This window comes from Micropterus salmoides, unplaced genomic scaffold, assembly GCF_014851395.1.
Source record: "Micropterus salmoides isolate LMB-PRFRI ecotype aquatic unplaced genomic scaffold, ASM1485139v1 Ms_hic_scaffold_8, whole genome shotgun sequence".
Taxonomy (NCBI): Eukaryota; Metazoa; Chordata; class Actinopteri; order Centrarchiformes; family Centrarchidae; genus Micropterus; species Micropterus salmoides.
Genome location: NW_024044570.1, coordinates 16,771,435 through 16,797,762, shown reverse-complemented (window position 1 = coordinate 16,797,762; position 26,328 = coordinate 16,771,435). Strand labels below are relative to the sequence as shown.

Here is a 26,328-nt window from a genome sequence, read left to right as displayed (position 1 = left end):
AAAAGAAAGTAAAATAAATAATTCTCTTACACAAAATAAAATGACTCTTCTGTAATCTTTGCTTTTTCCTACTTTTCCAAAAATTCAGAAACCCGTCCAAAACAAACTGAAGGAAAAGTCACACTTAGAGAACACACTACAGCTTGTAATGTGGGGTCACAAGTAGATATAGCTTCGTTGAAAGGGGTCACAAGGCAAAAGGGTTAGGAATCACAGCCTTACTGCCATGATTTACTACAACTTACATCATAAAGCACACCGCATGGTGACTGGGTAGCATAATCAGTGTGGGTCTTCTGTTGCTTTGTGTTATGCGTTAAGTTAATGAAGCAGACGAGCGAGTTGCAATACAGGCATGCATCCAAGCTATCGCCTTTCTTTCATGAAGACTTACAGCGAATTGACTGAGAAAAACTTCCCATCGGTCGACCCACCCCCGGTGAAGTCTCCGTGGAGCTCCTCCCCTGTCAAGATTCAGTTACCTGCAGAGTCACCTCTCACACACCTACTCCTGCGTTGCCTACTCGGCGACTGTATTCCTGGGAACCGACAACAAACGTCTGCTCTGTGTGCTGTTTACAGTCTTTCAAACTCAAACAAACGCTTACGTATATCGACGGTTTCACACGGAGGTTGTCCTGATCGGCTGCTGGCTGTGATGGCAGGCTGATGCTTCAGAGCACGTTTGTCACCTTGATAATACCGTCCGGAAACCACCGCTGAGAGTTCCTATAAGGGGTGAAAAATACTCTTGTTTTCTTTCTTTAATGACTGCATGTTGGTTTCAAAGTTGAGATTGGTTACTGTGAGTTATTATTCATTTGTGTTATTACGAAATAGCTCCTAATTGTATGAATTGTCCGCACATCAAGGCTGCAGGTTTGAAGTTAAATTGACACTTGCTGGAACATACTACTGAAATTTAACTGGTAATCTACGGAAGAAATGTCATAATGTAACATTTGGTATTGTGTCCTAAGAGTAAAGTTCTGCTTGATTAAGTAGCAAGAGAGCAGAAAACTGTCAGGTGGGTTATACAAGGCAATGGGATTGGACCCAAACTCAGACTGGTGCTGTTGTTGTGCAGATGTTGATAGGCAGGTCCAGGTAACAGCAGAGTCAGAGCTGGGTTCAGGTTGCTCAAAAAACAAAGCAAGAGGTAAGTGGCAATTAGGAATGAACTGGCTAGAAGCAAAGCAAGTGAACTGGTATGGTTGAGTGGCTGTTGAGGGAGTGAGTGCAGTTGAGGAGTGGGCCAGGTACCTGCAGAGCAGATGATGGGGGGAACAGGTGTGTAGTTGGGTGTGGAAGTCAGGTGATGGGCAAAGGAGGGAATGTCCAAGGGCATCTGGTGGACAGCTTGAGGATGGCAGGTCTGGGGAGCTGGGACTTGGGACCTAGGAACCAATACAGAAATGTTAATCTGATGTCACCCACAACCTTAATTGCAGCATTTAGCTCTGTGCTGAGAGGAATTTGCTTTCATTTGCAACATGTTCATGAATAATCGCATGACATGCTGCACATTAACAGCCAAAAGAGAAGCACTGATTGCTAATTTAATTGTAAATTGAATTAGTTACTTTTTAGTTGACTTTTGTCCAGGATTGTTGTTCTCTGTGTGTTCGGCAGGGTTATATGAATGTTGTGTGCACAAATAGGGTTCATGCCTGTGAAATCTGACCTGATTATGTATTGTGGCTGTTCTCTGTGCCCTGATTCAGAGAATGTACTCGTACCCTCCACACTGCACCTGTATACACAGAATCTGTAACATAATCATCAGCTATCATAACAGTATTCAGCCGGATGGCTGCGTGGCTTGAAATACATAAAATCAGATCACTGTTGTCTCTTACAAAATACTTACTCAGGAGCATGGAGCAAAGTCCAAAATGCTGGTCATACTAGAACAGACTCATATTTTTTATTCAGACACATTACATAAGCTATCACTGCCAATATGTTCTAGTTATGTAGTATGACAATGTCAAAAAAAGCATTGATCTTGTAATTAGATTGATGTCTATGTTTTGTCATATTGAAGTAAAAGTTTGGATAAAATGTGATTGCTGAGATCAAGGCTTACTTTGATTATCAGGCTGAAGTCATCTAAAAGACAACCATGTTTTTACAAAGAGTTGCTAATGAGCATAATACTGTAAATGCTGGGTTTATTTCATCATTAATGTGCATGTCCGTAGTGATTCTTGTTGTCAGTCTTTCTTGCTGTTTTCCTAGATCCTTTGTTTAAGCTTGAAACATACACTCACCTAAAGGATTATTAGGAACACCTGTTCAATTTCTCATTAATGCAATTATCTAATCAACCAATCACATGGCAGTTGCTTCAATGCATTTAGGGGTGTGGTCCTGGTCAAGACAATCTCCTGAACTCCAAACTGAATGTCAGAATGGGAAAGAAAGGTGATTTAAGCAATTTTGAGCGTGGCATGGTTGTTGGTGCCAAACGGGCCGGTCTGAGTATTTCACAATCTGCTCAGTTACTGGGATTTTCACACACAACCATTTCTAGGGTTTACAAAGAATGGTGTGAAAAGGGAAAAACATCCAGTATGCGGCAGTCCTGTGGGCGAAAATGCCTTGTTGATGCTAGAGGTCAGAGGAGAATGGGCCGACTGATTCAAGCTGATAGAAGAGCAACTTTGACTGAAATAACCACTCGTTACAACCGAGGTATGCAGCAAAGCATTTGTAAAGCCACAACACGCACAACCTTGAGGCGGATGGGCTACAACAGCAGAAGACCCACCGGGTACCACTCATCTCCACTACAAATAGGAAAAAGAGGCTACAATTTGCAAGAGCTCACCAAAATTGGACAGTTGAAGACTGGAAAAATGTTGCCTGGTCTGATGAGTCTCGATTTCTGTTGAGACATTCAGATGGTAGAGTCAGAATTTGGCGTAAACAGAATGAGAACATGGATCCATCATGCCTTGTTACCACTGTGCAGGCTGGTGGTGGTGGTGTAATGGTGTGGGGGATGTTTTCTTGGCACACTTTAGGCCCCTTAGTGCCAATTGGGCATCGTTTAAATGCCACGGCCTATCTGAGCATTGTTTCTGACCATGTCCATCCCTTTATGGCCACCATGTACCCATCCTCTGATGGCTACTTCCAGCAGGATAATGCACCATGTCACAAAGCTCGAATCATTTCAAATTGGTTTCTTGAACATGACAATGAGTTCACTGTACTAAAATGGCCCCCACAGTCACCAGATCTCAACCCAATAGAGCATCTTTGGGATGTGGTGGAACGGGAGCTTCGTGCCCTGGATGTGCATCCCACAAATCTCCATCAACTGCAAGATGCTATCCTATGAATATGGGCCAACATTTCTAAAGAATGCTTTCAGCACCTTGTTGAATCAATGCCACGTAGAATTAAGGCAGTTCTGAAGGCGAAAGGGGGTCAAACACAGTATTAGTATGGTGTTCCTAATAATCCTTTAGGTGAGTGTACATGCTATAACACTGATTTGTTTGGTTAGGGTTTCTAAACTTCTATGGTGAAGGTTGCAGTACATTACCAAAGATGATGCATTATTTATGTATGACATGCATTATGGTACAATTATTGATTGATGTTCAAAGACTGAGATTTTGCGCCAGTTGATAAGGTAAAAAAATGAAACAAAAGGCCACATGCCTGATACCACACGCTCAAAATATGAGATTGTAAGAAGGGAGGATTCAGCTGAGCCAGGAATCTGAAATAAGGATTGTTCTCATCGGTCTCAAGATTTATTGTGAGAGAAAGCAGCGTGGACAAGACACTTGTCTAACCCCATTCCAACAAATATGAAAATTAAAAGAGCCAGATATAATCAGTAATTTTGAGTAAAGGGCAGAATGAAATATGAGATATACCTGCTTTTATGAGTAAACGTAAGATAAGCATCCTACATACCCTGCTTCTTTTTGTGTAATCATTATTCTAATACTTGGTAATTACCTCTGAATAAGGGGTTATCATTATTGAACAATAAGGACCTTAGTCTGAGTGGAGGAAAGGTGTGCAGAGGACCTCTCGCCGTGAGGTTGTCAACACATGACACCCAGCCTGTCCTGCTCCAGCTTCACCTCCCTCCTGAAACCTGGCGGTGGGCCAGAGCTGAGAACAATAGCGTGGAGAGAAGCCAAGCACAGAGATAAGGACAGAAAGAGGAAGTCAACCTTTTGTGCAGACTTGACTTACTAAAATAAATACAACAAGTTATTTTTGTTCATTTGCATCTCTCAGCAAGATCTTGTTGAAAAATCATAGTGTGTCTGCAGGATCACGGTCACATTAACTTTGGTCCTGGAGAGTTGTTGTTTGTTGTTGTGATTTGGCCTTACTTGGTTTCAGAAGATATGAAAGGATTATTTGTTGAGGGCGATTATGTTCATGATCAGCTGTAAGATAAGCTTGAGTGACCGCACCTGTAATCTGTAACTGTCATACACAGTACTGACCATTTGCATGTGTAGTTTACCGCTGCTCGTTATGCAAAAACAGCTTTATACTGTAGTTCAGGAAGGAGGTAAGGAATGTCTCATAACGCTGCCATGGACAAGTGGAAACGGTCGAGGGAAGTACGCCCAGTGCCACAAAGCGACTCAGAGTCAGTGTCTTACAGGTTGGATTGTTCTTGCAGAACAATTAAATACTTGTTGGTGACACAGGATCCTAACCTCTTGCCCCCAATTAATAATACAAACTGAACCGGTTGCCTAAAGCGATACATGGCTCCTTGGAGTCTAAAAGTCACATAAGGTAAAAGGTGATTATTTCCTCCAGTGTTAAATACAATTCACTTAAGCCGTTAATTTAGGAATATCCATCTATCTATATTTAAGTATACTTAATCGAGTATATAAATGATCTTAAAGGAAACCAAGCAGAGCCCACTCTGTTGTGTAACAGCTCGTTACGATCCACAGTTGGACTAGGTACTGATACAGTATGTATTTAATCCTAGTTTGAGCTGATATATTTTACATAATCTTGTCAGTACATGCCTTGACAGACAGGTCAGAGAGTCTGGGCTTAGGGGGAAGGGAGTGGGAGATTTCTTCTCTACTTTCCTGCTCCCGTTAACCTCTCAGATTTTAATGAAGCACTCTGTTACGCATAGGTTTGTCTCCTTTAAGGCTGTGCTAATTATCAAATAGTTAGCATGGCTGGGTGTAAAACCCAACCAAATTAATTAATTGCAGCTATGCAGATATAGTCATCAACAGGGTGGATCTAATTACAGCATGCATATCAGCCTGCTGTCTGCCATTGTCCCAGATCAGTCCACCAACTGCCAGCAGCACAGGCCCAACACCTGTCTCTCCACAGTGGAGAACCTGCTGTTTAATAGACTACGCCTCAACTTTGCATTCCATACCTACAACCTTATTGAGGTACCTATAGCTTTAAACTTTAACACCGTGGTCTGTATATGAGAGCTCAAAAACTGGAACTAGAGAGAAAATGAATTAAACCACATTTAAAAGTACCTTTTAAAGTACCTGCAACAGGCATTTAAAGGATCTTTTTGATAAATAATGCATATTTGTTTTGGTGGAAAATGTTTTCTCTCCACCACCAGCCACTCCCCCCCCCCCTCAGTCTTTCATTAACACACACTCTTTGTTTCTCTGATTCTCATCCTCTCTGTTTCTTTTTCTTCAGGTGGATGCCTTTCAATCATGAGTGTCCTTGGACCTCCGTCAAGGCAAGCCAAGTGAGTGTCGCACACATTCCTGCTTCCCCTCACGTATTTACCTTTCTGTGTGTTAGCTAATTGCCCTAGGCGAAGTTGCTGTCACACAAGCGCGAGAGAATCACTAACCCAGTATGTAGAAGGTGGTGTGGGTCAAGGACCTCGGGCACAGAGCAGCTTTGTTGAGAATTGTTTGCTTTGCATGGGCTCCTGCCTCTAGCCTCCCTTCATGCCCCACACCTCCTCTCTCCCTTCCCCCCTCTCTCCCTTTTCCACTCTCCCTCTCTCTCCCTGGATGGTCCATATGTTCAGAATCTCAGACTAATCTCATCCAGTGCTGGCCAGTCTGCTCGCCGTATATCACTTCTATTTTGTGGGCTTGCGTTCATGCGAAGTGACAGTGTGGGAGTTTCAGAGGGTTTGTGAGACTGACACCCAGAGGTGCAGGGGAGACCATGAAGAGCATGCAGCGTAACCCCGTCTCCTCTTCTTGTCATTGCAGTGGAGTGGCCAGATCGGACAGCAAGATCAGCGCCAAGGCCCTCTACGGTAAGTGACAGAAAGAATATTTTATTGTTGTCCTGTTTTCACAACTTTGTCTTTACATGCCCTTCAAATGTAGTCACACCTACCCTTATTTCTGTGGCATGAGTCACTACAGACTGTTTACAGTTTACAGCTTGTAATTTAGGAGGCTGGTCATTCTTACTTGTGTAGGAATAGTTTTATGAAAGCTTGCTCACTGTTTAAGTTGTTCATTACCCATCTGTTTCTATACTTAAATGCAAACAATATTCAAATGTTTTCTAATTGTCAAAGAAAATCCTATGAAAATTTATCCCACTAATTAATATTGTGGGCCTGTGTAGCCAAAGTTTGATTATTTACCTCAACTGTTGTCCATAAACTATTAAAACACATAGATGAATCACACTGTTGCACTGTGTGACATGTTACTTCATTATGCTAAACAAGGGCACTGTAGTTTATTTTGAGTCAGTCCCACATACACTCTTCTGCTGCTGCTGTAAAAACTCTCTTGGATGTCCACTGTGTATCAGTCCACAGCTGAAAATAGTCCCCAACAAAAACACAATTTACTCCTGTTTGAGTAACCGTTGCAAAAAACTACAGTGCCTGTTTTAACAAATACTTTCTTTAAAAAAATTAAGATGTAGTATTTGTGACCCATTTTTGTGTTCAATAGGAACAAATCACAAAATACAGTGTAACGCCAGCCTTATCCTTTGATACCAATCAAAACTGTCAAAAGTTAAGCTGTGTGGATCAGCACTGTAATTGACTTTAATTACATTGTTATTAATTTTGCTATGCAAATGTAAAGAAATTATTCCTTCTCTGTCTGCCGCACTTTGCTGCCGCCCCACAGCCTAGCTGACCTATCATAGTCCTCTCCTCAGAACCCACACAGTGATAAGAGGGGGCCAAGGTCTTGCTGAGGGGCCCTGTTATGCTCAGGCTGCTGACACCTCTGTCAGACGGTGAGGAACATGGGAGGGAGGCTGGGCTCCTGAAGGGAGCATTAGTTCATACCTCTGTGCCAGGCTTGCGCAGCATGCTGGGATTTGTTGTCGGATGCATCAGGCATTTTGTTGTTTGTCTGCTCTTTGTGGTCAAGTTGTGTGCAGAAGTATATTTGTCTTGTCTGACTTTCAGTCTTTTGTGCATACTTTGAATTGAAGGCTTATGACTGTGAAACTCAGCAATACATTAGCTCTTGCATACTTGTGCTAGGGCGTGTGTGTATGACTGAAATGTGCTGTTACATTAGCAGAGCATGCAGGGTGTGCCTGTTTTTAATGTGTGGTTGGAACAGGGTGGGGATGCCCATGTCTTGCAGGTGAATAAAAGACGCATTGAAATGTGGAAAGGAAAACGTGGACTCTGCCTGTTGCTCACCTCTGGTCCTCCTTGGGCTGCCTCAGACATTAGCTCAGTGGTCCCTGCCAGCACCTCCTTTCACGCTGCCAACATAGAGGAACATTGTACAGCATATCATAAGCCCAAATAGAAATATACACCAACGTACAACAGGACAACCTGCTCACATGCATGGCTACACTGTTCCAAATTTAGCATGGCCTCAAATGACAGATGTTGGTATTGTAGGGATGCAAGATGTTCCCAAACCATCTGACTGCGCACATTGTTGTCCGTGAAACATTTTTATGCTGTTAAGTCATCTAAATATACACAGGATGCACCCACTCCTGTGATCTCTGTGAAATATCCCACTGTATGTGTGATGAGCCTCTGCTGTTTTCCATTGGCTCGTCTCATCTTGTGTGGCAGATGGTCACCACTACCTTCTCACTGCAGGATGACACCAGCACGCCTGTCCCCCCTTAACCAGAGAGGCAGGAGAGAGGACAATATTGTGCACCGTCCATAACAGTGGGAGATATTTGGATAGATACAAGTATGTTGCTCTCTCCTTGCTGAATAAACATGTAGAGGAACAAGAAGTCCCAGCTCAATCTCCTGTATGCAAAACTTCCCATCATTCACACAGTGCGGGGCAGCAGAAAACTGATGCAAATTATGCACAGGTCCTCCCACATGATCTGTTATCAGCAGCTTTGGGGTAGAGCAAAAAGGCACAACATCAGACTCTTCATCATCCCTGGACTTCAGACCATCCAACAGCTTTCTTGAGTTTCTCACTTTGTGGTGAAGGAGCATGTCTCTGTCAGGTAAAATGTGTTGTAATACTTTGATCTCATCCTGCTCCACTGTTTTACTCCGTATGTATAAATTTCGGGTGTACGGCCGTCATTGGTCCACTACTTGCAGTGTAATTTCTGTTATTCGGCCTTGCTAATGCCGTTCTGCACTGTCTGTTTGTCTCCATTAAAGCAGCATCATCAGTGGCTGGATTTTACTAAATAATCTGTTGCTATTATCGATAAACAAACATTTGTTTTACATTAGGTTGTTGATGTGAGACTTTCAGATGACATGTGTCCAAATCTTTGTCGACACAGCAGCACAGTATCCAAAGGGTGGCCTTCAGTTAGAGCAACAAAAAATAAATCAGGTCACGAGCTTGTGCCAACACAATTGCTTATTGTTTGAGTTATCTGGATGGACTCATTCAGCCCTTTGATGTAGCAACGCAGGTTTGTATTATTTTTATTAATCAAACTACACTTGTTGCTGTCTTGGTTTTGGGTTGAGTCCGGCTGAACATCAGAACTCTATTTAAAAGGCAGTTATTTGGGTGTTCGGATTGTCTAATTGATCTGGGCCATGTATTGGTTTGATAATTTGCCAAGCAGCCATGTTTATCACTGCCATGTCATTGACTCTGGAGAGCCCTGAGCGTCTGCCCATCTGCCTACTAAGTGGCTCTTATTGCAAGCTGTTGCAGCGCTGTGAATTGATTGGCATTAATGTCGGTCATTAATAAGACATGGGGTGAGCTCGACTTTCAGAACAACACCTGACGCTTGTGTTTCACCTGTGGGGAGCCGAGCAGGAAGAAATCAGCAGAGAGGAAATAGCAGGAACAGGAAAGACGCATGCTGGGTCATTTGGACAATGACAGCGGTTGCATGGACATAAAGTCAATCCCTTTTAGAATGTTTTTTTTTTCAGTGCTGAGAACATGGAAGAGCTCTATGAAGCAGGTTTACATAACACTGAAATATCAAAAAGGGGATATGACATATTGGAATGGACTTTGGAGCCTTGACACATATTTTCTTAAGTGGTATGCAAACAGCAGGGCTTTTCTGTCGCTTTTACCATAAAGCACATAAAGTGAAATGTGGCTGAACATCTGTTTGAAGAGAAAACCTGTGTGGCATCCAAATGTTGACTTTATTGGGTGGGGGACAGAAAGAGACCTGATAGGAGATCTGGCAGTGTAGTTGGTAGGAACATGCTCTCATTTAACTGTAATTGTTACCTGCAGACTATTCACCTGGTAAATAGGTCAATGAGCACACTGGCACACTCATTTTGTATTTAAAAAAAAAAAAAGGTCCCAACCAACACTACACGCAATGCTGTGAACAATGTCTTTTTGAAAAGGACCAGTGTTAATTCATTAACAATTAAGCGCTTTTAAAAACATTTCTCAAACTTTAAAGCGTCTGTAATCGATATTTTTAGAATACCAATTTATCAAATGAGAATGTGAAAACAGTGTGACAATGTGAAAGCCATCACCTGAATCTCCAGCTGCCCTCGATTTTACAGACTGTCAGACTTTTATAGTGAGTTTCAGTTCATTGTTTAGCTGTCGTCTGCAACTTTACTGTTTTGCTTCACTCTCACTGCTCTCATAGTATTGCTTTCAGCCACAGCAGGCAGCTATTTTCAAAAATCCACTATGCACTACTTGCTCAGCCCCAAAGAGCAGATAGACAAGGTTAGCGACTAGCTGGTAAACATAGAGGAGAATTTAGCAGCTAAAGAGCCAGATATTTCCCTCAGGAGTTGGAAAAACAGAGCTAAAGTAAGTGAATGTTCGACTAACATTCATCAGGTGGACATAAACAACGGTTTAACTGCTGACTTGTGTAAATTAGCAACAGCTGCTAACAATGCTTGCCATATAAATTTTAAAAATACAACTTCTTTTTGCCCCCAGATGGCTAAAAAAATCAGTTATTGCAGGTTTAAGGGTTAGGGTTAGTCCCCTCAACTCAAAAATGTGTTTTGCATATATTACTTCACTCTGATGTTTGACCATTGTTTTTTTACATTCATCTGCTGAAGGTGAAAGCTTTCTCTGTGCTCACTTTAAATCTGAGTTTAAGAGGAATACCTACAAGCAGGATTTTGTAACAAGTTCAGAGGCCTAGTGTGCAACAAACTTGAAACCTACAGTGCATATACTGTAGAGTGAGGATGGACGTTTCAGTAAATTAAGAATTATATTGCGTGTAGTAGGTTAGTTGTGGAATGAAAAACATTTTCATAAGAAAAACCATCCATCTGTCCATCGTAAACCGTACAGGGTCGCGGGGGGGCTGGAGCCACCCCAGCCGACATTGGGCGCAAGGCGGGGTACACCCTGGACAGGTCGCCAGTCCATCGCAGTGCATAAATAAATGTTTTGTTATATTACTTCAGACTCAAATTATTATTCACAGCTGGGCATGTTATTTGTCTTAAAACATATGTGTAGTGGATCTTCAATTTGTCTATTGTGTGGATTTGTGTGGTGGAATCACATCTGTTGTACTAAATATTTTCCGACACACCACTTTTACGCTATTTACAGTACCCTCACCTGCCTTGATACTCAAAAGATTTGTACTAAGATTGAGAGCATTTCAGGCTAACTTTACAGCATTTTTCCCGACTAGAAAGTTGGTGGTAGTTTAGAATACAGTGCCAGAAATGAAGAAGTGAGCATGATGCTGTTGTGAAGTAGCATCACTGGTCTTTGACCCTGCAGTAAACCTGTGTTTGTAATGAGTGTCCTTGATGGAGTGAGATTTAATGCCAGCCTAGCCAACATACTATAATGTGAGAAAGGAATAATCAAGTCAAACAGACTCTTTGATATGAGATTTAATAATTAACTTCTCAGATACATCTGTTTCCATTTTGCTAGCCCCCTGGTAGGACACCTTTGGACACAAAATGATGCTAAAAGATATAATATTACAAGAATAGTTTGACCACTATTGCATTGCACTCTTGCAGAGAAAAGCCCCTGTAGTTTTTTACAGCACTGCTGTCAGATATACTGTAAAATATTACTACTACTACTATCATGTGTCTAGTCAATCATCTTACAGTACATACAGAGTTTATGTGATTATCTCTAGTGTAAGTTACTGTGACGTCTACTGGAAAAAAAACGCAACACGCATTATGTGTCACTTCCTTATTGCCCTGCTGGCCTTTTCAGTTCGCACATTAGTGTTTCTTTTCATCTGTTCACTCAAACGGCAACATGTGGACTTTAGGTCAGTGTCACTACTGGCTGCTTACATAAGATATATACTACGGCCACAGGCAGGACTTTCTCACTTTTAATAGCTTTGTATTTTTATCAACAGAACAGAGGAAAAAATACTCCAACTCCAATTTTATCATGCATGAGACGTCGCAGTATCATGTTGAGGTAAGATCGCTCTGTTTCTCTCTCTCTGAAATGTTTTTTAAAGTTTGTATTTAAAAAAAGCTTTAAAAATTGAAAGCACACGTAACACACATTATTTAGGTTAAAAATCATTTTATTACTCATTGTATGAAATAAAAGTAGTTTTTATTTTATTTTATTTTATTTTATAGGAAACCTCACTATGAGACTTCTCCTATGCATTATGTATGATCATTCTGTATTCATTCTTTTTCATATAATTTACAGTATTATTTTTCTGCTATTGTCTGTGGTATCTTTTCACCTACCTTGTTATTTGGGAGAAATATAAAAGCAGTTCTGCTCTGATAACCTAGTAGTTTTAAACTCCATAACCATTACGTCTCCAGTTTGAAAGACCTTTGTTCCAAGTATTACCTCTTTCTTTATTTCAATTTTTCCTGTCACACTTTACTGTTAACTATATACAAAAATGACAATATATAAAAAAGGCTTAAAAGGAAAGAAATTCTTATACTTGTCTACAAATGAATGGATTTATAATTTAAAGGTAAGTGAGCCTCATATACAAAACCAGATAAAAGTAAAGCACTTACTAGAAATGTTATGGTTTATTGTTCTGTTGCCCAGAGATAAAAGCTGACACCCTAGTTAATCTCTTGATTCCAGCTCATTTATGGGAACTCTGTCATAATAAAGCAATCAGGCCTCAGTGCAGCGCTGATGTTGGGAAGACTGAGTCAGAGACGTGCTTCAGGTCAGGGATGATGTTGAACTATGTCCCTTGTCCGTGCGGATAGGATTTCTCTAAATGCCCTCCCCATTATCAGACATGGGCAGATAATCACAGATAACAGCCACGTTGGCAGCAGTTGCATGCAAAGCTGTGGATGTGGCAAAATTGCAGTTTTGATATCAGATAATACAGGACACTAATTCACATGCCAAAATAATGCAGTCAGCTAAAGGCATTGTGAGAAATACTGCATCAGTTCAAGTGTTTTTACAGGTAACAGCTGTAAGAAAATATACTGTAAATATACAGTGTAGCTAAAGGAATAGTTATTTTGGGAAATATACTTATTTGCTTTCTTGCTGAGAGTTAGATGAGAAGAATGATCCCGGTGTCCTTTCTGTATGTTCAATATAAAGCAGGACCAAGCAGCAAGCAGCGAGTTAGCTTAGCTTAGCATAAAGACTTTAAACTGGGGGAAACATTGGTAGGTGGTAACAAATTCCACCTACTAGCACCCAGAGTGCTAAATTAACTTTTTTGCTGCTTTTTTTCCCTGCCATTTGCATATTTTACCAGCATTTTAGCTGGTGGTTGGTGCTAATTTTGCACCTTGCTAGCACCCCTAAACTCACTAATTAAAACTCTGTATCTCATTTTTTTACAGGAAAAAAAATATAAACAAGTTGTGGTTTTATGGGGTGTTAGGTGTCGAACTATTTCTTAGCTTGGAACAGTTGCTTGACAACAGACTTGTTTAACACTTTTTATACAGATTAAACAAACAAGATATAAAGTGAACTTTAGAGATGCTGGTCTGTGGGTTTCATGTCAGCTTTAGATGGAGTCTGACTAGCTGTTTCCCCCAGTTTACAGTCATTATGCTAAGCTAAGCTACAGGCTTCTTATTGAATTAGAGCTACAGCGATTAATTGAGTAATCGATTAGTTGTCAACTATTAAATTAATCTGTAACTATTTTGATAATTGATTAAACTGTTAAGAAAAGTAATAAAAGAAAAGTACAAATTTTCTTAAATGTTAATATTTTCTGGTTTCTTTACTCTGTGAGATTAAACTGATATTAGTGGGTTGTGGGCAACAGAAGACATCTGAGGACTTTATCTTGGTCTTTGGGAAACACTGATTGACATTATTCACCATTTTCTGACATTGTGTAGACAGCAATTAATCAATTAATAGAAAAAATAATTGTCAGATTCATATTTCAAATTACACCCATCACCTTTTCAAAGCCCTTCCTATTTTCCACACAGCCACTGATTTTAGTTCACACAAGGTCATAGTCCCCTCAAATCTTATCCTTCATTTAGCAACCAGCTGTTTTCTCCTCAGCATCTCTCCACATTCATTATGGACAAGACTGAGTCCATTGCCACAGTGGACGATGCCATCAAGAAGCTTGTCCTTCTGGACTCAAAAGACAAAATCTGGACCCAGGAGATGCTCCTGCAGGTCACGGACAAGGCGGTCAGACTGCTGGACTGCGACACACAGGTACGGCTATCCACACATGTCATCATTAGATTATGTAAACATGCAATAAATTTCACCTTTACAGTCATTGATTTGTTTTTGTGATTTACAACTTAATGTATAGTGTTTGAAAGAAGTGTTTGAATTGATGTGCTGTCAAGTCAGTTTACAAGTCAATGGGAGAACTACTCATGTTTGTCAAGTTTGGAAATATTCAATTGACATCACCAGTGGGTAGCTTGATACTCTTGGGCTTACAGACTAATTTCATAAACAGAAAGACTGCAGTACAAATTGGGGGCATGGAGTTTGAAATATGTGAGCCTTTAACCGGGCAAGGAGTACCTCATTAAAGATGTTATTATGATTGTATCCACACACTGAAAAGCCTTTAAAGGAATAGTTTGACATTTTGGGAAATGCGCTTATTTGCTTTATTGCAGAAATGAGTGAGTTTTAGAAGTGCTAGGAGGGGAATTTTGTTACTGTTGGATGGAGACAGGCTATCTGTTTCTAGACTTTGTGCTAAGCTAAGATAACCAGCTGCTGGTTGTAGCTTCAATCATATTCTCTCGGTAAGAAAAACATATTTCCTTTAATTATAATTTCTCAAGAAACACATCTTTTAGAAGATTATTTATTGTTTTATCTTACTGAGAACTTGGCCAGCTCAGCCAGTAGATACTAGCTATTTCCCTGTCTCCACATCCTTCTCTTTAACCATTCCTTTATTGCGCTCATATAGGAAGAGTTGGAGAACTTCCCTCTGCCCACCATCCACCTGAGTCAGACAGTCCTAAATCAGACACGTTACCCATCCGTGCTACTGCTGGTGTGTCAGGACAAGGAGCAGCACCGACCCGACATCCACTTCTTCCACTGTGACGAGGTGGAGGTGAGACTCATTTTGAATGTTAAGAGGCTTGGTTCAGTTGTCCGTGCATGATTAGATGTGTTTGTGTTTTGGGTCATTTAAAAAATCCCAATATTGCAGTTGGAACGAGGGGGGTTGAAAGGAAGAGACGTAAATGTTTCCCCAGACTACAGCGTGGCTGCCAGTGAAACAGCATGTCAGCTGTAAAACTGTTATTAATTTTGACTCTGTCTCTCCTCACTTTCTTCAGGCTGAGATGGTTCATGCGGATATAGACAGTGCCATAGGAGACAATAAGCATGGAAAGAAAATGAGGCTTCAGACACTGAAGTGAGAACAGATAAACACATATGCGCGCATGCACACACACACACACACACACACACACACACACACATGCAGTCAAAGACACTTGACAATGACCTGTAATTAGTAGTTAGCTAATTTGACATAAGGCCGCTGAAGGTCTCGATGCCTCATCCTTTTCCTCCAGGGTGAACCAGGAGAAAATGAAGCGTCAGAGAGAAACCATCCTCCCCCCGACGGCCCCTAAGGGCCCCTCACCTGCTGCGAAGGGACGAGTGGCAGCCACAAGCACACAGGGTGAGAATACACATACTGTACATGCACTCAAAAGAAAGCACTTTCATCTGAAGGATTGTTGTCACAATATCTGCATTCACATCATTGTGTTTTTCTGTTTAATTGCATGAGCTGTGTTGTGTTTGGATGTAGACAGACGAGCCTCCGGACAAAATGACACAGAGTCACATGAAAAGCTGGCCCAGCGCATTGAGAAGGATGTGGTGAGTGTTTTTACCCACAAAGACACCTGTCATTACATTACACAGCCTCCTTCACCATGTCATAATGCTATACTCTTAATGCTAAAACCCAGGATTTGTCTCCCACAGCAAATCCTCAACTGTGCCCTGGATGACATAGAAATCTTTGTGGCGCGGCTGCAAAAGGCAACAGAGGCCTTTACCCAGCTCAACCATCGCAACAAGAGTAAGAAGAATAAGAAGAAAGGACCAGCAGGTCTGTCTCGCTTTCTTCTGATGCGGTGGCACGAATGCTGTGACAATATGTTTATATTGCTCACGTCGCCATGTTTGTGTCTGTTTGCGTCCTGTGGCCCGGGACTCTCATCCAATGACTCGTGTGGTAGCCTACTGGTGCCCATTTTTGGTTTCTGTAAAGTAACAAAATATTGTAAATATTATTACTTATTGACTCGCCGGGAAGTTACAGTGTGTTTCTGTCTGAATTACAATATTTTTTTTATATTTTTCCTGACAAAGTCAAAATATTGGCAAGACTAAAAGAAAGTAAAATTCCGTTTAATTTTTAATTTGAGGCTGGCATAAGATGCAGATCAGATGACTCAAAAAATGTTAATCTTCACCAATTTTGAAACCAAAACCATCATCTTACTTAAGGCTGTGCCATATGACGATATCTATCGTTTGACGATAGAAAAACGTCCATCGTTTACAATTATGCTATTTATATCGTTGTGTCGCAAATTCCACACACTATCGTAATATTTTGGTGAGGGAACGGCGCTATGCATCGCGGTGAAGTTAGCTGTCCGTTGGATTTCGACATATACTGAATGTCCAACATAAAACGAATATCCAACTTGAAACTAACTTCACCGCGGTCCGTAATGGCGAGAAACACAACACTATCCAGCATTGCCAGCCATGATGTGTGTTAGTCAGATAACGTTAAATGACTTGCCCACTTACTTTAACGTTATAGCTCGCCAAGACATGCTGTTGTTGTGATGTTAGCTATAGCAGCAGGAGCTGTGAGTGTCGCTGCTGTGTTTCTCTGTGACCGTCTCCTGTCATGATAGTTTAGCAGCAGCTAGTAGCGTCAGTTTGCTAATCCACAACCTATCTAACACAAGTTACATTACTTGCTATGTCGTTGTTATACCACTCTATCATGGTATTTGTCAAGGTGTTGGATTTACCCCACCTTTATAATGTAGAGAAATATCCCAAGTTCCAGTTGGAAATGCAATATTTCACTGAATTAACAAATGTTCTATATCGGGATATATATCGGATATTAATTTTCATTGCCATATCGCACAGCCCTAATCTTATTTATGGACTGAAAGCGTAATAGCAGTTGGTTCCTTCATTAGTGCTGTCCAAAATAATAATATTACTATGACATTTTGCTGAGCAATATTTTGTATGATGCTGTGGTTTTATTTCAACACGCCTTGTTTCCTGTGCAGCAAGACTATACCTCACTGCACAAGAAACATACATACAAAAACTCAATGTGTCATTTTCTGCATGCCCAGTTACACACATACAGTAAGGGTTACTTTTCCACACATTGTTTTGTAATAACAATGTAAAAGTGACACAAATGTGTGTTGCCCCTGACTACAGAGACAAATGTGCTGAAAATTATGTATTCTCTATAAAGAGAATCAGTTTCTCAACTTTGGTCAGAATCCCATATGGGATCACTTGTTGATCAAAAGATGTGTAAGACTAATGGATTGATTGCTAACATTTTTAAAGAGGTAAGTCTGACTAATCATAACCTTCGTGTAATTTGAAATTTCCAAACATCTGAAAATACAATTTAAAGAATTATCATACGTGTATTCACATTATATAACTTGATTTCTGGGGTTGTGAGAGTTTTGTGACCTTTTGGGTCGAAGTTGAGAAACCCTGATGTTGCACATTCTTTCTTGGGCTTTTACTCTCTGGCCAAGCTGTTTATTAACTGACCATTACTGCAATGTAAACCTTTATTTTACTGACTGACATCAGTTTTAAGCTTTAGTAGAAGTGAAAAATTAAGTGTAGGTTTATGGCTTTGAATCCTGGCCAGAGAGTGAAACCTGTGTCCTGTCTGTAATATGTGTGTATGGAAGGCTGGTAACTCTGGAGTCTGTGTGTGGTCATTGTTGCTCTGGTTGTTTACAGAGGGCATGCTGACCCTGCGAGCAAAGCCCCCCTCTGAAGCAGAGGTCATTGATAGCCTGCAGAAACTGAAGCTGGCCTTCAACCTCTTGGTGAGATATCACAGCTCCTAACCTCCCTTGTTCACCAGTTGCCCTCTCTTTAACACTTTCTCGCTGTGTGTGTCTGTCACTGCTCCCCCTGCAGGCCAAACTGAAGAAACACATACAGAATCCAAGTGCGTCGGAGCTGGTTCATTTCTTGTTCGGTCCTCTGGAGCTGGTAAGAGTTATAGATTTGATATCAGTCATGTTTACACGGATGAAGGCTGTTTTTCAGGATATGCCATTATCCTAAACACATGATGATTTTTATGAATGTCAACAGTATAAATCCATGTAACGCTAGATAAGTTCTCCATGTCATTGGATACCCTCCGTGTTGACTGAGCCCAAAGGCACATCTGACAAAATACACTCAGCTTTTAAATGTACTGAATGAAAACAGTTTATTGCTTGCATTGTCGCCATTAGACATTCCTTTTATTGTTTCTATTTTTTCTGGCACCACACCCACTGCAGTTCTGCTAAACTCTCACCAGACTGGAGTGATGTGACTTTCGCTCTGACACAGGTGCAACCACAATTGCATAATTGTGGTTTACCAAGTTGCTGTGATCAGCCACACCTTCAAAACACCAAGCTGCGAATAAGCTCTATACTTGTATGGTGCTGTAACCTCTGGACACGTTGGATTTGCTTGATAAGGTGTAGATAAAGACAGAGCAGTAATAATTAAAGTGTGGCCCCATGATCACTAGCTGTCCTCAACAATTTCACCAAGCAGCAGTTGTTTTACAGTGCAAATAAAATGCCATACATCCATATTTTGAGAGATTTTTGAGGCAGTTAATGGTCAGTATTTTATCTAGGAGGCTGCTGTTGTTTATTGCTGTTTATTTATTGCTATGTCTTCTAAAGAAGTGTCTTTAGATTAAACAGCATAAATATATTGCTTAGCTTAATTTCCTCAGTGAATAATAGGGCTGGACATCAATCCTCAATATTTTTTGAGGCACTGAGTATCAAAACTAACCCCTAACCCAAGCATTGAAATTGGCACTGACTGTTTGGTCAGATCTTTCGTTTTGTTTACTTCTTTAATCAGATATTTCTTGATTCAAATGAAGAAATTAGGAAACATGCTAATTTTAAGCAGTGTTTTTATATTAAGTTCTTTAGCAGCTGCTTGTGTTTAGACAACAGACTCTCTGACACAGAAATGAAAATTCGGTATTGGTTACAGGACTGTAATAAGCACAGCTAATCATTTTATTTGGTTCGAATTAAAATCTAGCTGCTGGTTTCTCTAAGGTTGCCTACCCTCGCTCTAACATTGATGTATTGAGACATATTCATGAATGAAAGTGTTTAGTGTTACACATCCGATACACATCCGAAGGTGATACATATACAGAAAATATACATATGTCTTCTTTTGTGTAATCAATCAGTAAGCTTCTGATTGCTTCCACAGGTGCTGCAGAACTGTGGAAGTCCTGAACTGGTGCGTTCAGTAATCTCCCCTCACCTTTCCAAAGATACTGTTGACTTCCTGCGGGGTCACCTCAGCCCCAAAGAGATGACCATCTTTGAGCTGCTTGGGGAAGGATGGACAAAACCCAGGTACATAAATGTCTGCATTTATGTATCATATTTATCCAAAGCACTTTACATGTCATTCACACACACACTAATGACAGTAAGCTACCATACGAGGTGCTGGGCTGACCATCCGGAAATATTGGACCCATACATTATTAGAGTTGGCTCCTTCTTTACAGATGTGTAGCTTAAAGGTCACCATTTGACCATCCTGTCCCTCTTCCTCCTCTTCCTCCTGCAGAGCAGAGTGGCCCAGGGATCAGTGCGCTCCTCCTTATTACCCAAAGTTTCGTAATGGCTGGGAGCCGCCGGCGGAGCTCTTCAGGACGGCCCCATGGGAAACAGAGGGATCCATGGGGCCACTGGCGTCTCCCACCAGCCCGGATTACAGAAAACACTCTGCTGAGGATGTAAGGGTGTTTGTTTGTTGTCCACCGTCTGTAAATGTACCGACCATTAAAGGTCCCAACTCCTGTAAATGTAACAATCACTCTGTTTTTTCAGTTTTATGGAACTCATTCCTCAAGCTCCTCAAACGGGTAAGTAATGAAGTCCTTCACACACTTTGCTGTCTCTTTCACACACAAAAACATGTAAAACTGTGATGAGAGAACCATGTGTCTTAACAGGTCTCACAATGGGATGCCCCATGCTCGCAAATATGCCAAAATTCGCTACCACTTTGTAGCACGGAATGCCAACGAGCTGTCAGTGCTGCAGGATGAAATCCTCGAGGTAAAAACAATGTGATATTATCTTCTCCTTCATGTCAAGATTGACTACATTTGTAACAAAATGCTAAATGTGATTATGTCTGCTGTAAACCCATTTTAAAAATAAAGGGTCACTGCAGTCTCAGCTGTATACAGGTCAAGAGTGTGTGTTTGTGAAATGTGATTCTCAGGTGATAGAGGATGACAAACAGTGGTGGAAACTACGGAATCGCAGCGGCCAGTCTGGCTACGTCCCCTTTAACATCCTGGATGTTGTGAACATAGAGGAGCCAGAAGGCGTCTACAGCCAGGTGATCTGCTGTGCTTTCCTATACATGCAGTGCATTAACATTACACTTTTTGATTAAAACCCTTAACACCTTTCTGATAGCATTAAGAAAAACTCAGGCATTGGTGTCTTGTCAACTCTGAGCCATTTCTGTGGTGTATTTTTAGTGTTACCACAGGCAATGTGATGTCATGGCAGAAAGTTTCCAGCAGCTACACCGAAAACATTTGACAATCATTGTTCATCATTATTTTTCAGCAGCATCAAGATACCAGTTTGTCTGCTGAGTTCAGAATCAGTATACCACAATGCAATGCAGCCATATGACATAGGTTTTGAATAGACTTTTTTTCCATGTTGTACATGTGTCGGTATAAGTTTCACTCACTTCACCTACAGTTATAATCTTTGGGTACTTTTTGTTATACTAACATGTCTCCTCACTTCCCACACTTGCTTCCTTCCCTCGCATCTTAGTTTCTTCCAGCGAGGATGTGAGAGAGAGAGAGAAGGAGAAGTGAGGAAGAGATGCGGGGACAGAATGGCCAAAGCTGCCAAATGAGAAATCCTTGATTTAATAGCGCAAGAGGACGCACGGAAGCATACATTAGCGTAATGAATAGCACCCTTTATCTCAACTTCACTAGTTCTGGCGTGTTGCCCAGAGGTGTCGCTATGAATTCTGGGAAATTTAGGTAATTGCTAACTAAAGTATAAGGTAATGAGAGGGATCAAGGTCTCTTTGTCACTGCTTGTGGATAAATTAGTTTTGTAGCTAAGCTTTGTTGCTTTCAGGTTAGAAGTACAAAAGATTATTTGGACACAAACAGATAACACATTTGCTGCAAAGTGTGGTGTGTCCTGATACAAAGATTATCCAGAGATAAATAAGTAATTAAATTAATAAAAAGCCTAGTTAAATAACAAACAGTGTATAGTACAAGTGCAGGTCATCATTTAATGATATAACATTTCAATTTAATTACAAAGTCAATCACAGGAGCATCACAGATAAAAGCTAATTAACAGTGTAAAAGGGTCTTTTGGAAGTCTTTTGCAGTTTGCAGTTGTATTATCTGAACACTGGTCCTAGATCAGTGCGGCCCTGTGGAAAAACTATGCACTTGTTGTGACCCTATACAATGTGCAGCAATATGTTCCTACCCTCACTGAAAGCCCACATTCCCAAAGAAAAACACTGCGAAGCATTCACACTGTGTGCAGGTTCAACAACGCCCTGTAGCAGGTACCACATGAAACTACTGCTGCTGGTGTGAAATACTTTCACACGCATATTTTGCTTTTGGCTCCTGGGCAAAAATGAGTGAGATGAAAGACAAACCTGTTTTTGGAATAATACTGACTTCGCTTCTCGGGAACTGTGTTTGTGTTTGTATCTGTGTGTGTACAGCAAGGCTACAAGACGCCACCCTCTGGTTCTCTGAGCCATGGAGACAGCTTTAACAAGGGTAGACCCAAAGACAAAAGTGAGTGAACACAATAGAGTAAACAAATTCAGAATTACAGATCAGCTCTCACAAGTTGTTGTTCTTGTTCTTGTTCTTTTTCTGACGTCTGCTGCCTACCTTTTTCTGTGCTGCAGTGATGGATGAGGTCAACAGTGAGTTATTGATGATGATCACCGCTAATAAAATCCAGCCGCCCAGGAAGTTCCGAGTGGAGCGGTCATCTGGCAGCCAAGTTCCGCTCACGTTTGATTCAAACACAGAGCAGGTGATCGCATGGCTCACTGGGAAAGGTTTCTCAAAACCGTAAGTCACCCACGACACTCATCAGTCCAGCAAACCAAAATACGTTCTCACACCTTGAAGTTCTGACTGAAATGTCAAAAAGTATTAAGATAGGGTGACCAGACGTCCCCCTTTTTCGGGGACATTCCACAGTTTTGGTGGCATGTGCCCGTCTGGAGCTGTCCCGGAAATGTCCCCGTTTTTAATTGTGTGTTAATCATGGACTGTATAAGCTGTTACCAGACCTGAAATCAGATTTTACGTGGCCAGAAAGACTGGACAGCAGAGCAGACAGGTGTCGTGCTGAAAAGTGATCGTCCGCCGAAAACTTATTGCTGCGGGAGCTTGCGCAGCATGTAACGTCATCACCCAGTATCTTTATGTCTACAGCTGCTTTTATCTGGGTCAAACAGACATAACGTGCAAATAAACATCACTTTATGTCTGTTGTAATAGCAAAGGTATGTCTTTGTCGGCGTTTCTTTTTAACGGAATAGGCCTAATCACAATTGTGTTTGCAGTTTATAGCGTAACCAGGCCTGACATTTACATGATTATAGGCAATAATAGAAGCCTGTTGTTGTCGATATATTATGTGTTTGGTACGCCTACGTCTAATATCTTTGTTTATATTTAGAAAACGGAATGTAGCCTAAAAGTAACAACTTTCTACTGAGTTATATATAAAATAAAAACATGATCTCTTTTGCAGTTGTCCTTATGACTCTACATTATTTAATTTGCTGTGTACCAACAAATCCAGTCCTTTTTACCTTTTGAAATACCTTTAAATGCCCAATACAACTCAGTATTGACTGAAAATTAGATTCAGCCTCAAAATGACTTGATTATATTCATGAGGGTTATATTTAACAGATTATAACTGAACTAGTACTTTTTACCTCTTAAAATACCTTTAAATGGCCAAAACAACACATAAAAGGCAGTATTCTGCTTGCCAGACAGTGATTGCAGCCTCTACTGAAAGGTTATTTCTGCAATTGTCCCCCCTTTTTTATTTCATATATATAATAACATTATATTTTTGAATGACATAGGCCTACTGACCACCAAACCAAAAATGTCCCCAGTTTTCATTTCAGAAATCGGGTCACCTTATATTAAGAGCTTATATGGCTATTTAGACTGCAGGCCAAAATGACCAAAACCATTTTTTTTGTGCTCATATATGATTTTCCTCTCTTTCTCCTCATTCTCGTTATCATTTTCCCACAAATTCCTTTCTTCTACTGGAAATCAGCTTAAAAAATAAAACCATAGACGCTAACCTCTGTGGCCTCCATGTTTACTGAATTATTAAATTCATGTTCTCTGGACGACAGATCTTTCTTTTGTGATCCTCTGACTTGAATTCTTCCACCATGAGGTTGAGATTTGTGATTTTGTGAAAAGTAACTAATATTGGATTGATTGCCTTGAAATTTGACATTCATGCCCTGCTAAGGATGAATAGTAGTCACTTTGGTGATCCTCTAACCTTTTATGTGTCCAATCCTTTGGTTTAAAACCAAATGCCTGCAAAATTACATTCCCATCAGCCTTAGCTGTACTTTGTATTCATTGTTAATAGGCAAATGTTAGCATGCTAACACGCTAAACTAAGATGGTGAACACAGGAAACACTAGAACTGGCTAAACATCAGTATGTTAGCAATGCTATTGTGAGCATGTCAGCCTGCTGACAGGTCAAGTCAGTTTTATTTAAATAGCCCAATATCACAGGGGGCTTTTAAATCTGTACAGCATACAACAGCCTCCATCCTTAGAATTTGGTGCCGTTAGCAATCACTTGTGTCAAAGCACACAGAGCCGTTAGCTTTAGTGTTTGTTTAAAGATATTTTGGCACTTTGTACACAAATCCAACATGCGCTGTTGAATTCTGATCAGAATTTGGTTCAATGAGTTATTAGTTATTTACAGTAACAGCCATGTCAGCTACTTTTCTTACGTTGGTATCTGGTGTGTTATATGTTATATGTGTCATCAGGAAGAAAAGGAGTAATTAATAACATTAATAATGTATCAGTTCTGTTTAATTTCTTAGTTAGAAATGATTCAATGAGCATGCACAATACCAGGATGCTGGAACAGCCTAAAGGAACCCAGACCTTATTAATGTTATTGATTCCACCTGTGCTTTTCCTGCTATTACATGTCAAAATGCCTTGATGGCTTTGACTCAATGCAGAAGCAATGTAAAATTAGCAAACACAGTAAGTTTTCATATAATAAGTAAATAAACTGTCGCACTGTGTTGTCTGCAGGACGATTCAATGTTTGGGAATCCTGACTGGAGCCCAACTATTTTCCCTCAACAAAGAAGAGCTCAAAGCGGTGTGTGGAGATGAAGGTGGTCGTGTCTACTGTCAGATCACCGTGGAGAAAGCACAGCTGGAGGTCAGTCACGCAAACTGCTTACACACCTGTTACGAAAAAGCTGTTTCATTCAAGGTTAGACAAAAAGTTAAAACCCACAAAGTACTTGTTTGCAATAAAACATTTTAAAAGCCTTTAATAGATCTGAATAATAAATGCCACTCTCAGCTTTCACTCTTTATTTGAGCATGTTAAGACAAGTGAATCTACACAGGTATATAAAATCAGACTATTAGAGAGTCAGACTTGTATAATTAATACAGTTGCAGTCCAAAAAGTGGTCAGAACTAACTAAACAGGATTATTTCACAACCCAAATGGATAATAACATTATAACAAGGTAGGTAAACAGAATGAGTTAGAAAAAATACACAAAAAGCAATAAATAAATTAGAATAAACAGTGTGACACACTTACGAATGAGACTGATACCTTAAACTCAGATCTTAAACTATAAAATAACTCAATAAAGAGCTTAATAAAGACGAAGTTAGTTTGTAAGCCCATTTATTGAAGACTTCAGGTTTTATTTCAATTTATTAAACCCAGTGCAATTATTAATATGTTGTTTTTGTTTAATGATCCATGCCCTTTAATCAAAAGAACTTTGTAATCTTATAATCTTTTATTGTACTTAGATAAGAAAAGTAGCACTCCTTAATGAGTGCAGTTTTATGACAAAACAGTGCAGTCATTGTAAGCTCGTGCCCTCTGTCACTCTCATCTTGTGTTTCCTTTACAGAAGACCAGTGGAGACTCGGAGCTGCAGGAGATCATGAAGAAGAGGCAGGAGAGGATCGACTCTGGCAGCAAAGACTGAGTCTGCCGAGCAGCATGACCGCACAATGATAATCACTCTCTAACTGCAGCAGCTTCTTAAATCAACCTACAGTTAATTATGAACTATGGTAGAATATCCTGAAATGTTGTATACATTTTTAATTGTATATTTATTTTGTAACACCCAATGTGTATGTATTCAAGTGTTTTCTTATATAATTATGTTGCTTTTGTTTTCATCGTCTCTTTAAATTTTGTTGTATGAAAAGAGGAACATATGAATCTATGTACAGTTCTTTGTGTGTGTGTGTGTGTGCGCGCGCGTGTATGAACAACATGCATGTAACATACATATTTGTACGAGCTTTTTGGTCGATGCAACTGTTTACTGAATGACTTGGTAAATAAAGTAGATCTTAGGTATTGCATATGTATATCCGTGCCAGAATGTGTGACACATTATCTGATACATAGCCAATTATTTTCATATTCCTGTATCCCCCTAGCCGGTATCAGAAGTCCTGATTGGTCACTGCAGATCAGCAGAAGGTATTAATATAAATAATGTTGCTGTTTATAAGCAGAATTCAACAATAATAAAATAATCCTGCATGAAGTTGATGTCAATAATAGTGCGATGCTTACATTAATGTATTTTTATGCAGCATGATAATTTGCAGTGTGAACTGCATAGACACACAGGAATAATGAATTTATGAGAGCATGTTCTGATATGAATAATTAGATGAATATTGAGACAAAACATTCAAAGGGGCTGTAAATATGATGGGATACTGTTAAAAAGAATATAATTAAAAAACTAACTTGGTAAATATTTGCTACCTCATCTTTTTTTGCACATGATTCTTGTGTTTGTCTGT

The 26,328-nt window shown here is 40.2% G+C and overlaps 1 protein-coding gene across 3 annotated transcripts; it reads left to right on the top strand.

The window, feature by feature from the left end:
* The first annotated feature begins 134 nt into the window (after positions 1–134).
* Positions 135–26,280, top strand: eps8l2 (EPS8 like 2). 3 transcript variants are annotated; one of them, XM_038706445.1, is made up of 21 exons: positions 135–738; positions 5,692–5,743; positions 6,225–6,271; positions 11,764–11,828; positions 13,896–14,057; positions 14,782–14,931; positions 15,161–15,240; positions 15,404–15,513; positions 15,646–15,716; positions 15,825–15,951; positions 17,877–17,965; positions 18,060–18,134; positions 19,389–19,537; positions 19,758–19,926; positions 20,021–20,055; positions 20,146–20,251; positions 20,421–20,540; positions 21,930–22,005; positions 22,122–22,290; positions 24,556–24,688; positions 25,410–26,280. In XM_038706445.1, the coding sequence occupies exons 2-21, from the start codon at positions 5,709–5,711 to the stop codon at positions 25,485–25,487; spliced, it is 2,046 nt and encodes a 681-aa protein (XP_038562373.1). In that variant the 5' UTR covers positions 135–738; positions 5,692–5,708; the 3' UTR covers positions 25,488–26,280. The 3 variants fall into 3 exon arrangements, with proteins under 3 accessions (XP_038562373.1, XP_038562372.1, XP_038562374.1); XM_038706444.1 differs by lacking the exons at positions 135–738; positions 5,692–5,743 and having other exon boundaries at positions 6,020–6,271; XM_038706446.1 differs by lacking the exons at positions 135–738; positions 5,692–5,743; positions 6,225–6,271 and adding an exon at positions 11,586–11,670.
* Positions 26,281–26,328: the final 48 nt, after the last annotated feature.